This window comes from Spodoptera frugiperda, chromosome 13, assembly GCF_023101765.2.
Source record: "Spodoptera frugiperda isolate SF20-4 chromosome 13, AGI-APGP_CSIRO_Sfru_2.0, whole genome shotgun sequence".
Taxonomy (NCBI): domain Eukaryota; kingdom Metazoa; phylum Arthropoda; class Insecta; order Lepidoptera; family Noctuidae; genus Spodoptera; species Spodoptera frugiperda.
In genome coordinates this window covers 8,822,685-8,839,786 of record NC_064224.1, presented here as the reverse complement: position 1 = coordinate 8,839,786, position 17,102 = coordinate 8,822,685, and the positions used below count along the sequence as shown (strand labels likewise).

Sequence of the window (17,102 nt, the reverse complement as noted above, 5' to 3'; positions counted from 1 at the left end):
AGATTCATAGTTTATTTTAATAATAATATTGAGTTATTTTAATGTTTGAAACCATTACATTATTGTATTCATGAAAAGTACTGAAATCTACTTGTATTATTTTAAACTTGTATATTAAAATCTGGGCTTGATAAGTAAAGTAGCATTTCTTATTTATATTAATGACTTACCTTACCTTGTAAAGGATAACCATGGGATAGTACTGTTTGCTGATGATACCTCTTTATTATTTAAACTCAAACGTGGACAATTAGTCAGTGATCATGTAAATAGTGCTCTCTCAAAAATAGTAATAATAACTTGCTACTTAATGAATCAGATTAAATTCTTAACACCAAATGTTAGGCACTATCAAAGGGCGGGGAGTTGGACCCTGTAGATTCAGCTATCTTTTTAGGTATAACCCTAGACGCTAAGCTACAGTGGGCCCCAATTATCCACTAAAACATAATGTATATTATTCTCATACGAAGATCACGTAATAAGATGTTAGATGGAACCTTTATTCGCTCGTTAACACCTAAGGGTATAAAACTTAATGATTCTATTAATGTCCATGTGTACCTACATAAGAGGGGCCCGATCTTTCGCCCTCATTTTCCGATCGGACAGAAATTGAGGGCGGTTTTTGTTAAGAAAATAATCAGCATTAGATCGGAATCGATAAGTTTCGGCTTAGTGGAGGCCATTCGTTCTTATTATCATACGAATACGGTTGATCGACAGTCGTTACGGATAAAATGTGACGACGAAAGCAATCAGGGTTGTCGTAACAACCCTTTGTCACATGTTTAGGTATAAACGTAAAGATGTAGGGTGTAGACTGTTACCCGAAAGGTGAGTAAACTCTACAGAGACAAAAATAAAACATCAGTAGAAAAATTCTCCCCAATGGGACACACCGAATATGCAAACACCAAATTAGTATAACAGAATCGTATACAAATTTCTTTTTATCTTTGAATTTATGTGTGCGTAGATATATTCCATATTTTTTATGTTTTACTTTATTATCAAATCAGCATGAATAAACCATAACTTTGGCTATACGCCCTTTCTTACAGTGTCGGGGTGAATGGTGAGGGAAGACACACATTTCTTGCATACATTATAGTAATAACAGGCAATAAAAATAAAAGAGAAATATGTCGGAGGTTTTACTAAGGCCTTGGTGCTACAATATACAAGTTTCTGTATCGATCCGGGGGCTCATTCGTTCATACGCCCCACAACTATTTTTGACAAAAAGACCTAAAAAGTTGTAAGCGCACGCACCCTTTTGGCTAGGGAGGTTACGTAAAAGTATTTTATTGTATTAGCATAGATAACCGAATTGTGGAGTTCTGGCATTCTAGCATCAAGTCTTTAATCAGGACATTCTCCAGAACTTTCCATAATCAGTCGCCTATTATGTAGCACTATTCTAATTAGACAAAGTCAATTAGTGACCCCCAAAGATGGTACAGAACACATGGTCGGCCGAACCAAACAAAGACCTCAATTAAACCACGTTATCAGAACAGTCGTATATCACCGGAGAACTCAAGCATGAGTAATGCGACACTGATACATTCATTTTAATGACAATTAAGTAATGATAAACTGGTACACGCATTGATTGTATTGGTCGGCTATCAGGCAATTGGAATAACACAGATGTATGTACAGACTCAATCGTTAATGATTGATCAATCGAAGAGATGAGGAATCATTGAGGCGAGCTCCGTATAGCTATTGCAATCAAACAAGTCCTAAGATTTAGTGATGAGATTAGAGATTTTAGTGATAAATAAATTAGTAATTTAGGTCATGAGAAGCAAGCTGCGTTTTTTATGGTATAAGACGGTAAACGATCAGAAATCACCTCATAGTAAGCAATTACCACTACTCAGGCACACCTGGCGTTAGGAATTTAAGGGTTTTTGGGAAATCGGGGATTGGGAAGGGGGTAATTGGGCCTCAACCTCAATTACATAACGCACGCGTTATGGTAGGCAGTGGTATCACTCCGTCAGCGCATTCGTGCCAAAGTATGGCTCTCCCACACTTAAAATAAACTTGTCACTATGCCACACTTCATATAAAGTCGCTAGACGGGTCTGATATCAAAAATCTATCGAAGCAGTTACTTGCGATTAACAATGCAATGGGTGCCATCTTTCTTCTTATTTTAATCTATAAAAAAAAAGAACTTGAGTAATAACTATCAGGATAACACGAAAAGCCATTCCAAATTCCAAGATTGGAATTCTATTTCGGAATCGTATTTAAATCTGCAATGTGCAGACGACCATTACAGGGTGGGGCGGTCGGCCATCAATCAGCAAATGGGTAACTTGGCTAAGTCGCATGGTAACGGCTTGCTAAGTGGTTTTACTTGTGTGCTTATAGTCCTTCCATATAATTCATCATTCACTTAAGAAGAGTACTTAGAGCATAGTTTCCAATTAAGCAATGTAGTGGAGAAAATTGCTGATGTTATTGTAATGGTTAGAGTTAATTTGATCTCTATTTGTATTAGTAGAAGGATAACATTTGTTAGAATTGGTGTCTCTCAGACATAAGATTACATTAATGATAGTAGAACAGGGTACATACCGAGCACAAATCTAAATTCTACAATAACTACTCATCCCGTGGATCAAATCTCATAATGAGAAGAATGAGGTATGCGTCCCTGTTAGTGGCAAGCAAAAAATGCTCTCAACAAAAAGAGCTCAATCATAGTTAATAAGAACTGAATCTTAGAACATAAGACTAGTTATTAAACCTCCGAAAATACTATATTTCTTAGTAGGTGGTAGGTGAATAATTAATAAACATCTTACAAACTTTTACAACACCATTCTAAGACACAACGGGGCTAACAACTTAAAGCCTTTGACATTTGAAGCACATAAAAAAACACAGATGAATTTAATTACTTTTACAACTACGCGATCTGGTTGACCCACTTCTGAATGTTAAATTTAATTAACATTAACGTTAATTACAACAGTTTTAAATTGGCAATCTGTCCAGTTTGAGCTATTCGAGATTTGTGTTTGTAAACGAAAATCCCACGCTGTGGTAGACGTGATTTTTTTGGCGTCCGCCAACGAAATGTTTTCTAATAAAAGTATATTTCGATTCAATGCTTCAGTTGCATTCGTACGAGAGCGCTGTGCTCGCTTTTGGCTCAGGTAACATTTTACATTTTCAGCTTCAAAAGTCTCTATTTCAGCGCAAAGTGTGCACTATTCAATAATACCTTCAAGTGTAGGTACGTCGGGAGAAAAGTCATGACCTTAAATCATGTCAAAGATTTCGCACCAAAACCCCGGTGACACAATTTTATTAATTTTAACAAGATCAAATTCAGTATCAGAAACTTTTATGATTACCTAGCATTTTCATAAATATTAATTTCAAAGCTAAATCATAAGTGATTTCATATTAATTAGGTAATTAATCATTTTTACTATTAACATAGAGCTAGAAAGAAATTGATATGGATGACTGGTTAATGCTGAACTGCAAAATCATTTAAATAACATCAAGGCCTGCAGGATTATTTAAATGATAATTCACTAGTTGAAACATAAACTCTTCTTTACTTTATTTCATGATATTTTGGTTAGCAACAAACCCATGACATAACTAATAAAAAATACACGACAACGCCCCTAAAGTTCAGGATACAGGATAATGGCAAATGACCTTGAGCTTTGTTTTTTAATATGTAACAAAGTAACATCGACCTTGTGATAAGCAGCCTTGTTGATATTAAAAAAATATTCGAATGAACCGGTTTGTGTGATAAAAGTTATAATCATTTTATATTGTTGGTTCCGAATTGAGTGAGGTTGTTTTTTTTTAATTTGTATATCTCCTATTTCATAGGAGGGCAAAGCCATATTTTTGCGCTAATCATATAACCATACTTCGTATTACATAAAACACAACAAATATTAATTTGCCCGCCTTTATATACGTTAGAATCTCCTTACAAAGTATTTTTCTTTTAACCAAAATATCGATAATTAATTCTAAAACAAATTAAGTTCAGTTTTAAATAGCTAGCCATTCTCAATGATAGAGAAACGTTGATTACAAAAATTCTAAAATTAGAAGAGCGTAACTAATTAACGTGGTTCGATGCGGGGACAGAGACCTAATTGTATGAGCATTCACTTAGACACGCTTCTAAATGTCGCTACTCGCTACACAAAACAGGTATTTGCTATAGGTACTTGTGTTTCTTTCATAGTTTGCATATTGACAAGTTCCAATCACGTGTTTGAACGAGAATCTTCATACCTATAGATGGAAAAGTAAGCCAATTCCCTTTTTTTATGGAACAGGGGTAAACTGCAACTGATAGTAAACGATCAACGCCGCCCATGGACACCCACAAAACCAGAGGAGTAACAAGCACGTTGCCGGCCTTTTAAAAATAAATACGGTCTTTTCTTAAAGATTTGAAGGTCTCTCTTTAAACTCCTAAATCACTTAACTAATTTTAATTGAAGAATTTCAAACTAAACATTTTGTTTTGTAGACATGATGAAATTGCATGTTTGGAAGTGATAGGTTCTAAGTACCTACATATACGAGTATCCAAATATTATTCAACGAATCGATTATCCATCTTGAATAGACAAAGCCGTTAGCAGAAAGCTACCTAACAAATACAACACCCTAACAGATTTCTGGTAACACGTCAAAACTTAATATTACAAGTACACCTTAGCATACAATAACAAGCCAATTTAACTAATATCTGTTATCTTCATTATATTAATTAACACCAGGGATGTTACGGTGCTTCAACTCCGGTTCCGTTAAGTCGATTATTATTACACCTTCTTCTGACTTCGGCTCCGACACTTTTAAATCGAAGGTTTTAATCGGAGGTCTAAGCATAACATAGCGGCGACGGCGGAATGTTCATACTATGAACCTGTAGCCTTAGTACGAGTTTGCTTTACGTTTAAAGGTATCGTAAGGAAAGCGCGTTCGGTACTCTGATTGGTTGGTTTATTCGAATCGTCCAATCAGAGCGCCGAACGCCTCTCGTTTCGTACTTTACGGTTTTACTGCATTGGCGCGGTGGCTGGTTTAGCGGGTTCGAATCGTCCAATCAGAGCGCCGAACGCCTCTCGTTTCGATTACTTTAAACTTAAAGCAAACTCATACTAAGGATACTGTTCATAAGAGTCGAGTATGAATGAAATAATGTTTTATTTGTCCTTAAATAAAAATTCTCTCTCATGCCATCACTTTCTGATCCTTCCTCCGACTCCGATTCCGATTCCAACTCCGATAAAGTAAATTTAAAAACTCCGACTCCGCCTTCTGTTCCGATAAAACTACCTTCGTTACATCCCTAATTAACACCATACCTTCGTTATTCGCATGCGTACATAACGTTACAACATTTAATCAATTTCTTTGTACATGTCAAACTGCTGACGCGTGGAGACCTACCGCCCACCTCTGGGGAAATTAGTCAACTGTATATGATGTTATTTACTGTGGACTATACACGTGTGGACTATACTGCTTGTTAGACCTTAAGTCAAATGCCCTGATGGTCAGGTCCATTGATTAAATTATGAATTAGAGACAAAGACACGTCACAATTTTGTAATCTTCTACATTGCAATTCAATTTATATTGACTAATTTTTATTTTAATGTCCGTCTTGTAGATTATTTTAAAATATTAGACACGTATTTTTAATTTTATTACAGAAACAAATACTTTCGAAGATATATCGATTTGAAATATCGCGTGATGTCACTTCTAGGTACATTTTATACGTAGAAATGACGTATTTGGTCCCACTCCTAAACTTGATTCGTTTCTTTGTGGAAATTGTTATCGTATAACTATGAGAAAATAAAATAATACGTGTTTATTTTTTCATTACCTTAGTGACGGACTAAATAGATTTTTTTTATTTTCACACCCCGTCATCATCCCTTTGGCAAGAATTCAGGTGCAGCTTTAGTCATTAAGTTTTTAGGGCATTATACAGTCATGAACCTTTGATTCTAAACTCATAGAAAAAAACAAAATATTCATCCAACAGTTAGTTTAATTAGACCAATGTATTTAAACAAAGCGGCTCTTTCAGCTTCACAATATTATAACATTAATAGGTACAGATAAGGATCTTATAATGAGGCACTTCTATGTCATCTTTCGACGTCTTTTATCCCCATTGATTCAAATTATACTTTGTACTTAAAAAAAGCGATAAAGAGAAAATATCAAAGCAAATCGCTCATGAACGCAAGCAAAGGTCAAACTCGAATACGTTCAAACTAACTGGGGGCCTACTCTAATTTAACGAACGAACGAAAAAACTTCGCAGATTGCATACTACAATTCTATTTATTGCGAACTTTCGTGAACAAAAATGAACGAATGAAATGAAGATAAATAAATAGTTTATGATATGAAATTAAAAATAAAACGTTATTTCAAGTAATTCTATTAGTAAATCAATAAAACCTACGGCCGAAGATTAAACGAAACTTCGCATTCGAGAACCGGAGTAGACCCTCTGGTAGTGACAGATTCGGTTTAGCGATCTTTAGACAATTTTTTTCAAAGAGAAATATTTTCATTTCTCTCCAGAATTTCGTAACAGAAAACAGACTGGCGATTGATAAACCATCCGAACATTAAAGATGTTTGTTTGTACTCGAAATTACATGGAAATTAGAAAAGCGGAACTCCGGTATTATATTAAATCCATTTATCTTTATGAGTTCTCACGGAAATCGGTCCAAAAATTCGGCATGTCATTGATCAAAAAAAATGTGAAACCTTTTATAAGCGTGGGCATAAAGAGCAGCGGAGTGTGCGTTAATATCGTAAGATAGATTACAATGACAGATATTTATAGAAAACCATATTTTTCTCTTCAAGCTTCCTTTGTATTGTAAAGATATCTTCGCGGGTAAGATTTTTGCTATTTCTTCAATCGTATTACGGGCGAGCGTTACTTTAATGACTGTAATTTTTACAGACTTATTCCTGTCCATTAAATGGAGCATATGACCTCCACGTAAATTAATATCGTTTACCGCCGCCGCAGAGTTATTTAATGGTTACTTAACCCAGTCATTAGCAATTGTTTTTTATACAAAATCGTTACTAAGGGAAACTTTAAGTAATCATTATCAATATCTCTAAGTGCGATAGTTAGTAACTAATAAGAAACTCTGGATACTCGCTCATAATTTAATAGAAAGAAATCTTCTCTTCAACAATCATCAGTAAGGTTTAATTAAATATGTCTAAAACTTAACACAGACAAAAAAAAATTAAGTACAATATATAAAGTAAAATATTCATGATTCATTAAATCTTTATGCAAAATAAAAGCGCGCATTTAATCGCTAATATCTCTTTTAATCTTAGTTTTACGAGAGGGGCAATAAAAATGTAATTTGCAACGACCATATTTCGTTCATGCAGCTCAAACTGGTAAGGCATGAAGCTAGTTCTTAATGAAATTCTAGGAAAACTTGAAACCTCCTGGGAAATTAGAGTCAGTGATGTAAGTACTAGTACCTAGGTACGTCTTTACCGGTTGCCATGCGCGAACTATTGAGAGGGTATTCCAACAATTTCGGATAGCAATTGAATAACAATAGGAGAGTCAAATAGAATTGTTTTCGTTGGGTAGTTGTAAATTAATGTTCTGTTTATCGTATCGAGAACTGATAAATAATAGTCTGAGTTTTGAACAATAAACTTTAGTTTCATTTTTAAACAGATCTGTATTTAGGTACATGCTTATAATAAAGTGTAAAAATATCGCGAATTCCCTGAAATGATGCGCACAATAGCACAAATTATTATGATCTTTCTGTACGTAATAACGTCCCATATAGCTATTGCCAGAGAAACTTTTCGAATGGGCCGGCTCGACCGGAGTGATACCACGGCCTCACAGAAAACCGACGTGAAACAACGCTTTCGTTGTGTTTCGTTGTGTGAGTGAGGTTACCGGAGACCCAATTCCCAATCCCTTCCCAATCCTCCCAATCCCGATTCCCGATTCCCGAACAACAACCCTTAAATTCCTAACTCCCAAAAAGCCGGCAACGCACTTGTAACGCCTCTGGTGTTCCAAGTGTCCATGGGCGGCGGCGATTGCTTACCATCAGGTGATACATGAGCTCGATTACCGGCGTGTTTCATAAAAAAAAGAAACTAAAACATCATTAATTATGATTTACTTGAGAAAAGTTAAGTAAAAGCTCGTAAATATTGTCCAAAAATCTAAGTTTCAAGGCTCGTCTTTCATTTCATGGTACCTGACCGTTATCACCGAATTAATGAGGGTAACTATACACCTTTGGACACCCCTACAGGGATTACTTTATGTATTATACTTGTTAGTTGCCAACCCTGGCAAAGTTTGGATTCTTTGAAGTTGCTTCCACTTAGAAAAAGTTTTGGGAGAATATTTTTATATCGCGCAGTGCCACCCGGAATATGTAAGTGATGATCTCTAGCTGTTTGTATATTGCAATTGGGACTTTCAATCGATTTTCTTCTTTACAAGTTCGTGTCATAGATATCGGTTTAGATTGCAGTGTATTTTTGGTTCTGACTCCAGAATTTATGACAAATTCAGATACGACTTGCAGCGGTTTTGATTCCATAATAGTGGCTAAATACGAAACCTTATGAAATGAAACAGCTAAAACAAAATTAATATTGATTAACTTTATTTTTTACCAAAATTACCTACTTTTTTATTGAGTAAGGGCAAACGAGCAGACAGATCACCTGATGGTAAGCGATCAGCGCCACCCGTGGACACCCGCAACGCCAGAGGAGTCACAGGTATTCAAGTATTTATTGCATCCATAATGGTATGTGGTCTATTACAAAAGTCTTGACATCATTATATATGTACATTTAATAAAATATGTACCTATCTTTATCCTTTACCAGAACCTGTAAAATAACTGTTCACCATCTTAAAATGAAGAGTATTCAAGATTCTATTTAGTTAACCAGTAAAGCCAGTTGCAAACTTGGCAATAACATCCAGTCTGCAGCATTAATATCTTCAATTTTACGAGCAAAGAGTTACTTGGGCCTTTTCGAATACTTACTAAGTGCACTTTAAGTAATGAAAACTTGATGTAAAATTTTCATCTCATTTCGAAGGTAATGCAGTCTCTGTCAAAAGGAATAACGTTTTGTTGAAAACCAGAATAATAATATTGTTACTTGTTTTTAGTAATGTAGGTAAGTTATTGGAAACTCTTCAAACGAATTTCTTCTTAATATTCTTTAGAGCGTAAATTAATTATTATTTTATCGGCTTACTCACGTTACTGCTAGTTTCAAGCCATGCTTTTTTGAGGCGGAAAAATCGTCTAATGATTTCTCCCGCCTTGGGTGAGGCGAGAGGAGTGTATGATTCTTACTGATTAAAAATCACCCCGTTCCTAGTTACTCCTGCTTTTCAAACCAGGCCCCTAAACCCGCTAGGTAGTCCACAGCTAGGCTTCAAGCCATGCTAGCAATCATGAGCGCAAAACATTCGTCAAACAGTTACATGAGTAAGTCGATAACATAATAATTAATTTAGTATGTCTCACGAAAGTTATAATAAAGTTTTTACTAATGTCTACGTACAGTGTTTACACCGTTTGCGTTAATTCCCATGTATGTAAAACTCTGTAACCTCTGAACTCATTCAATATGATTCCGAAAAGATTGGGAAAATCCGCCAACGTGACGCGTAAATCCTGACTTTTTATCATACTAAGCTGATACGGACTATTGTCATCGGGAATTCCAGAAAAACAAATATTTTGGACTGAAATCTGTTTTGAGATAAAAGTTTACATGGACTAATCTTCAATGTAATCAAAATTAACGAGTTACAAGTAATATAGGCAAATAATAATAGAAATAATGTACGAGAAAAAATACGTTTCTTTGTATCAAAAATGTAAGTAAGTAAACCTAGTAACGATTACGTCTCTCGACTTCCTTAGAATCGCGTTTCACAAATCTAAAAGTATCCTTAAATTTTCCCAAAACATCAAAGGAAAATACACCCTAACACCAACGTACAGCAAATATATGAGAAAACTTTGGCACACAACCAGATATCGATATGCTGACCAAAAGTTATTCTTAAGACTTCCATGATCAGAAACCACTCTCCTTAAGGCAGTGTGGTTACATGGAAGTGTTATTTGTAAGTAAAGGTTTCACGGCTTACGGCACTTTGTAATTCTGTTAGTTTAGGGACAAGGGTAACATAAGCAGTGAAGATAGTTTGTGTTTTGCCAAAACAAATCCTTTGACCTCCTTTGTATCTTCCAAGACTTCGTCGTTATAAACATCACCCTTTATCTCTTGATTGGAAAACCAAAGATTTTGATATTCCACATTTTTGACTACCCAGCTTAATGACTAAACATGTAGTCCAAAATGTGTATAATAGATATGTCAAAGTAAAATCATTTAATCCAATTAAATCATAAATACTTAGGTACTTTTGAAACATCAACAAATAAAGAAATAAATAATAGTCTGTCAGTCTATCCGTGTGAAAGCTAGGTGCTCATTCCAAACTGTAGCTCGAATATTAAACCGGCAATTAACTAAATAACAAAATAAACGTTTCCAAAGCTCTAAAAGCAGATACTATTGACATTTATTACGTCAATGAGGTATTGAAATAACAAAACACATGCATGCCCGGAGCGATAGCAGCAGGATACAACTATCAACACCACATTGCCGGAAACCTAATACAGAGTGATTATCCAGTATATTCGCACGCAATTAGGCACACAATGTTGGTAATTAAAACCACACCACACCATACTTAAATACAGTTAGGAACACTGTACGGTCAAAGTTTACCTGATATATTTGGTTATGAGTCGGATAGGGAGAGCCCCAATTAATTGAATGGCAATCAAACCCGGCCGGCTGGTAATTGGTCACTCCCCCTGTAATCCATTATGAGGGCAACGCAAATCGCAATGGCATCGTCGTCGCAGATTCTCCGTTGAGCGAAGTACATCTATTGGTAAATCTTGACTCAATTTTTTTTTGTGGGGGAAAATCGTCCAACCACGACGGGAGGGAGTGTAAGACTTTTACTGACTAATAATCACCCCATTCCTACTCTTACTTTTCGAGCCGGAGCCCCGGTAAACCCGCTAGGTAGTCCACAGCTCCGGATCAGCCATCTGCCCTACTGGGCCCCATCGGTAAGAATCTTATAAACTGTATATAATATATTGCTGAAAGCACTAGTTGTCACATTGAACCGAATCCGCACCACACCGGTTGACGATTAGCTTGATTGAATTGAAAACAATCACCTTTCTCTTGTTTAAATCAAGGTTAAGTTTGTTTTTGTTACGTAACAATTCGATCAGCGATTATTACCTCATTTTAACTTCATAAATAAAAAGAACCTCCGTTAGTTATTTTTATATAATATATGCTTTTAACTTAAAAGTATCCGTAACAAAAAAAAGGTTATAAAGAAAACTACAGAAATTTCCTTTGTGAACCTTTAAAATACGTTTTAAACATAAAATTGTAATTGGAAAGCAATCTCCTAAGTTCCGGTCGACCCTCTACTACACCGCTCCGTCCAGGAAATCTAACGGAAGAAAAATATTGGACTACACATTTTCAGGAGTACGGCAAAATATCCGGCGAAGGGGGATTGTATGGAGTTTTTATTGAATACTGCCAACATATGCATTATTGCTTATATCCTGAGTGTATAAAGGAATATGTTTACAGTAATGGAAGTTTGCAATCTACTTACATTTCAAACTTCTCTTTTATCCTCCAATTTTAGATAAAAAACGGGTACAAATCTTTTAGTAGTCTGTACGATAAACTGCTTTTAGGCTAATAACCTCAAGAGACGTAACAAAATTATTTTAATCGAAGTACAAACTCCATTTCCATTGACAGTTCGAAGTCAACAAAATCTTTTAGTTCCTACAGCCGAAAATACATCGTCAATCTAGTCAGTCGACACTTAATCTAGATTACCGTAACATCCAAGCCCCGGGGGTCACTACTCTGTATCGAGCAAGCAATACTCGATTACATTCGGATTCACGGCCACTCCTACGCAACAGCCCACTCTAAAAAATCGAACCTAGTGCATATTTCAAGGGCAACGTATTATTTACAAACTTACAGTCGCGTGCAAGTAAACTTATCTAATGAGATGGTCAGCTTTTTATGTACGTCAGCAATTTTAATATATTATGATATTTTTCCTCGTATTTATGTAGATGCGTACAATACCGGTTAACTACATATAAGGAAGGAGTATGGCAATAGATTATGTTAGACAGTGATTGCTACTTAGGCCGTGTTATTGTTGCAGGTGTTAAATACTCGGCAACGGGTTGACATTGGCAAATAGTTTGTTGATCTAAGGATCATACGCTACATAAGTGACATAAAAAAACTGGATACCTTAAATATGCGTGATTCGTTCATTTTTGCTTATCAATATTGTGTCTAAAATAGCACTACTAGAGTGTATTTTGGAACAAATCTTATTGAACCGATGTCCTTGACCGTAAAGTACTTGTATTAAAGGACATTTAGATAGCAAAGACGTAAGTTCACCCTTAACTCAACCTTTACCGGCATTTCTACGTTCAATGGGTCTGTTGTTCCAAGTTGGAAAGGTCGATACTACCCCTGTCGACAATGTTTGCTCTTCCGCAATAGATAGATGGTAGGTACAATTACAAGGGTGAAGCGTGCCTCACTTTGAATAAACCTATTTGGTTTTAATTACAACATAAGGACCTTAGTCATTAATTTGATATCGTTTACATACACCTCTTTATAGACACTTAAAGTTTGTTTCTATACATTATCCGCTTAGATAGCTACATAATGAAGTCACTTAGGATATTCATGCAAATTCTGTGTGCTAAACTGACTTCCTCAACCGGCAATGTTCACGGTATGTAGTGTTCATTCACTTAACAGAATGGGCAAATCATGCGAGTTAACCGGTGTTCACGGATAATCTGCGAATCTTTTTGAAGATACGGGTAGTTATCTAAATTGCACAGAAATGATCTGGTCTCTATATCCTGGAAGTCTAGCACTAGTGTTTAGATAAGCATTCTTCCGCTAGTTTTTCCTGTAATTCGGAGCATAACTGGAGCAGGAAGAACGTGCGAATTTCTCAACTTCTTTACGGCATAAATCTGGCAACGCAGTCTTATTGAACGGATTGCTTTCCGGTCAAACTCTCGCCAGGAAATAATGGGTATAAACACAATAGTTCGTGTGAAATTCTCCACACGTCTCCTCGGATGTTCGAGGCCCTTGAAGTACGTAATCTTGTTGCTAGGTAACAAACGATATCGGTAACATGACTTCACGTGCTAGCTGATAAATATTTTTTACGTAAGAATTTGACGAATTGAATTTGAGACCTGTCGATTCATGCTAAGTTATATTATTCGCTTTAGAAATAATCTTTATGTCCGTACTTTAGAATGATAGGTCTTCTATAGCTTCAGATCACAACACTATCTTAAGAGCAATTAATTTCCAACATATTTTTATCTTACATCATAGATGACCAGCTTATTTTTGAATAAATTATACGTAGTTATGTTTTTTCAACCTGTTATTAACAGTCAGTGTGATCTATGGGCATTTTCCTCATCAGAGTGATCAATTTAGATATTATATCATTGCCTTATGGACTAAAATACCTACGTTGTACAGAACAGACGTAAGTGGCACATAATTGCAGGTAAAACGTACGAACATATAATAACATACAATGTCCAGCTAATAATGTAGGATTGTTTAAAAACAGGATGAATGTTTAATTAAACATTTTAGACGACCGTTTGTAGCTAAAGGAAACTAATTATAGCTTCATTGATTTGTTCTCTGATGCTATTCATTTCTTGTATGAATGCCCATGTTATAGGCAGCTATGAAAGGCTAGCGGTTTTATGAAAAGGTTTTGTTTTTTATCCATACTGTATACTCTCCTTAAGTGATCGTAATGTCAGATAGCCCATTAAGTTCTTCGAGAAATGGGATACGAAGAGTGTTTAGTATTTTTATCGAAATTGCAAATGCAAAGACGACTTTTTGTATGAAATTTTTTTTCGTCGATGTATTACGTTGGTATTTTTTTCCGGAGCTGCGGACTACCTAGCAGGTTAACCGGGGCTCCAGCTCGAAGGGCAGAAGTAGGAACGGGGTAGTTTTTAGTCAGTAAGAGTCTGACACTGCCTCTCGCCTCGCCAAAGGCGGGAGAACTCATTGGATGACTTTCCCCCGTCAAAAAAAGGGTTGGTATAGTTTTGTACTGTTCATTTAAAAACCAACATTTAGTTTAAGTTGCACAAATGGATGTATTGTGGTTTCCTGTCTTCCATACTTATAAAATTCAACAATAACAATTTTATTCAAACCTTATTTGGTAATTATATTCATATTTGTTGGTACAATAAACTTATAATATGTAGTTACTTAGGTATTCAATTAGGTACATACCTAACATTTATGAATTGACAAAATGTATATATATATCATTTTAATTTGAACAATTTAATTGAAGTTCCAATTTCATATTCAATTAATTGATTCACTTAGTAAATATTATTTATTAGTGTTTAAATAAACAAGGTAACTATGAAATATTGTTACTGTTACTTAGGTTTTATTACCTGCATCATAAAGACTATTTTGGTTTAATTTCCATACTAAAGTGTCCTCTGGTTTTGTTTCCTTATAGTTAGGACATAAAGGAATGTAACTTCCCTCTCAAGTATATGAGACACAATAAAAAAAATACATTGTATCTTTGCAGTTGTAGGGTTGAAGATTCACACAGCAATAAATGTTAACTACCTAGGTTGAAAGCCACCTCAATTCCTCATATTTAATTTTATTGTGTGTAAAAAATTTTACTGTGAGTCTCCTTAGGTTTCTAGTCTAATCTCAGATAGTAAATTTTTTCTTGAGGCAGCATGAATATGTTTAGCTATTGCCTGACACCCATTTCTCTTCTTTTATTGCCTTTCAAAAAGAAATTCCATAATTTTGTTTGGGCAGACTGATCACCTGAAATAAAGCTATACACCCATAACACCATCATAGGAGTCACAGACTGCCTTGCCTGCTTTGCTTATCGGTTGCATTGTGTGCCTTTTAAAATAAGGAATACATTCTTCCTAACCAAATCGTACAATGCCGTTAGTTTCTCAGGAGTTTAAACAAAAATAAAAAGTGTTTGTGTTTTCTATTATGCAGTGAACTATAAAATATCCTTATAACCGGCCAATCATGAGACATCTATAATAACAGACTAATAAGCATAATTATAATATTTTGTACCAACATACTACGTTCAACATATACTCATCAGCTAATAATACAATACAGGTTTATAGAACTAGTCTTTTGCATATTTAAGAACCGAGTTGTTGATGTAGAATCTTGTTTTTTAAACCTTAAACTTTACTATTTCCACAATTCCTATATTCTAGAAATGAATATATAAAATTAAAATATATAATTTACGGCAATAACATAGATAAAACACACATTTAAAAGTCAAGTTGTGAAAAAACTAAACAGAAACGTAACTTAAAAAAATACGTAAACAAGATCTTGTGCCCGTATTTTTAATAAACAACATCCTTATCAATAATTTAATAAGTTACGGGCGCAAACAATTACGAATTATCAAACGAATGTTCCATTTCCTCAATCAGAGTTATCGTAATTGTAATAATCAAATAATTAATAACAATGAGGTGTAAATATAGTAATATTGGAATTGTTCTCAGCAACTAAGTTACACATGAGCTATAGAGCCAGACATTAATATTACAAATTCAAATCAATATGTGTACAGTAAACAACAATTTGCATTCAATAACTAACTTTATTAATTTATAGATAAGGTGGATATTTGAATAAGAATCTTGGGGAGAAAATGGTATTGAAACTTTTTTCTAGACATGTTGTTTTGCTTGAGTAAATATTAAAGTTAGAGATGCTATTTCAAAGATAAAATTCATATGATAAACTTGTTTCTAGTCTTAAGACTTGAAATCAAGGGTTTTACGAAAAATTAACTAAATTAATGTTCTCTTTGAAAGTTTGTCAAAAAGTTGTATTTGAAACATAACTGTTCTGAATCCAAACTATTTGAATTCTTATAAGAATCAACGTGATACGAGATATCCAAATATTGCTGTTATAGTCTCGCCAATACTCTACGCAAGTTATGATAATGAAAACAAGTGCTTTATAAAATTGTATCAGGTACCTACCCTCTCTGGCTTTCAAATAAACAGTGTTCGCGACGATATTCTCTAATTCCATCAGTTCCAGTGTGGCTGATTTTATCGTAGACCCTCCAGGAAGCAAACACCCGCCGCTGCGGCTCGTCTGCCGCCTGCCAGCCGCACACGACTCTGCCCATCAATGTGTCCGCGCTCTCCAACACAACTATGCAACCGCTAACTTATACACATAACACTACACCGTACACAGATTAACGTAATCCAACCCGTACAACAGCCTCAAACGCTGCCGTCGGCAATAAACACGCAACAGTTCACGACTACGATTCACGATACCCAAGGGTGTGGTGTAAAGGACGATATCATGACAGTCTTTGAGCGGCAAACGACGGCGCGAACGCTCGTGTGCGTCGGCGGCGATGTAAAACGGTTAGTTTCTTTCAATAAAAGCGTAAATGGAGCACACGCCCGAATTACGCGAGTTATTGATGACGGACAGCAATACGCTACGAAAATTACCACTTTTACAGTGTTTCTACTTTCCAGTTGCCACGCCGATGTTTAAGAAAACTACCATACGTTGAAAAAAATAGTAATTTAGTAATATTTAGAAAACCATTGTTTTATTGCACTTCAATTTAACAATATTTAGAACTACATTATTCTTGAATATAATCCTATTAGAAAAAACATAGTGCGCCAAAAACATAAGACAAAAGAAGGTAAACCGATCAGTGCATTTGAAATAGAGCAGCATTACTACATTGATTCATTCTGGTC

The 17,102-nt window shown here is 35.2% G+C and overlaps 1 protein-coding gene across 3 annotated transcripts in view; it reads right to left on the bottom strand.

Moving 5' to 3' along the window:
* The window catches only part of LOC118270229 (G protein-coupled receptor kinase 2), an 88,333-nt gene extending 71,462 nt beyond the window's left edge, over window positions 1-16,871 (bottom strand). For 2 of the 3 annotated variants that reach the window (XM_050697970.1, XM_050697971.1), the window contains exon 1: window positions 16,350-16,871. In XM_050697970.1, coding sequence (XP_050553927.1) covers window positions 16,350-16,401 — 52 coding nt within the window. In that variant the 5' untranslated portion in view covers window positions 16,402-16,871. The remainder of the gene's footprint in view (window positions 1-16,349) is intronic. The other variant, XM_050697972.1, reaches the window with a different exon arrangement.
* Between the last annotated feature and the right edge of the window lie 231 nt (window positions 16,872-17,102).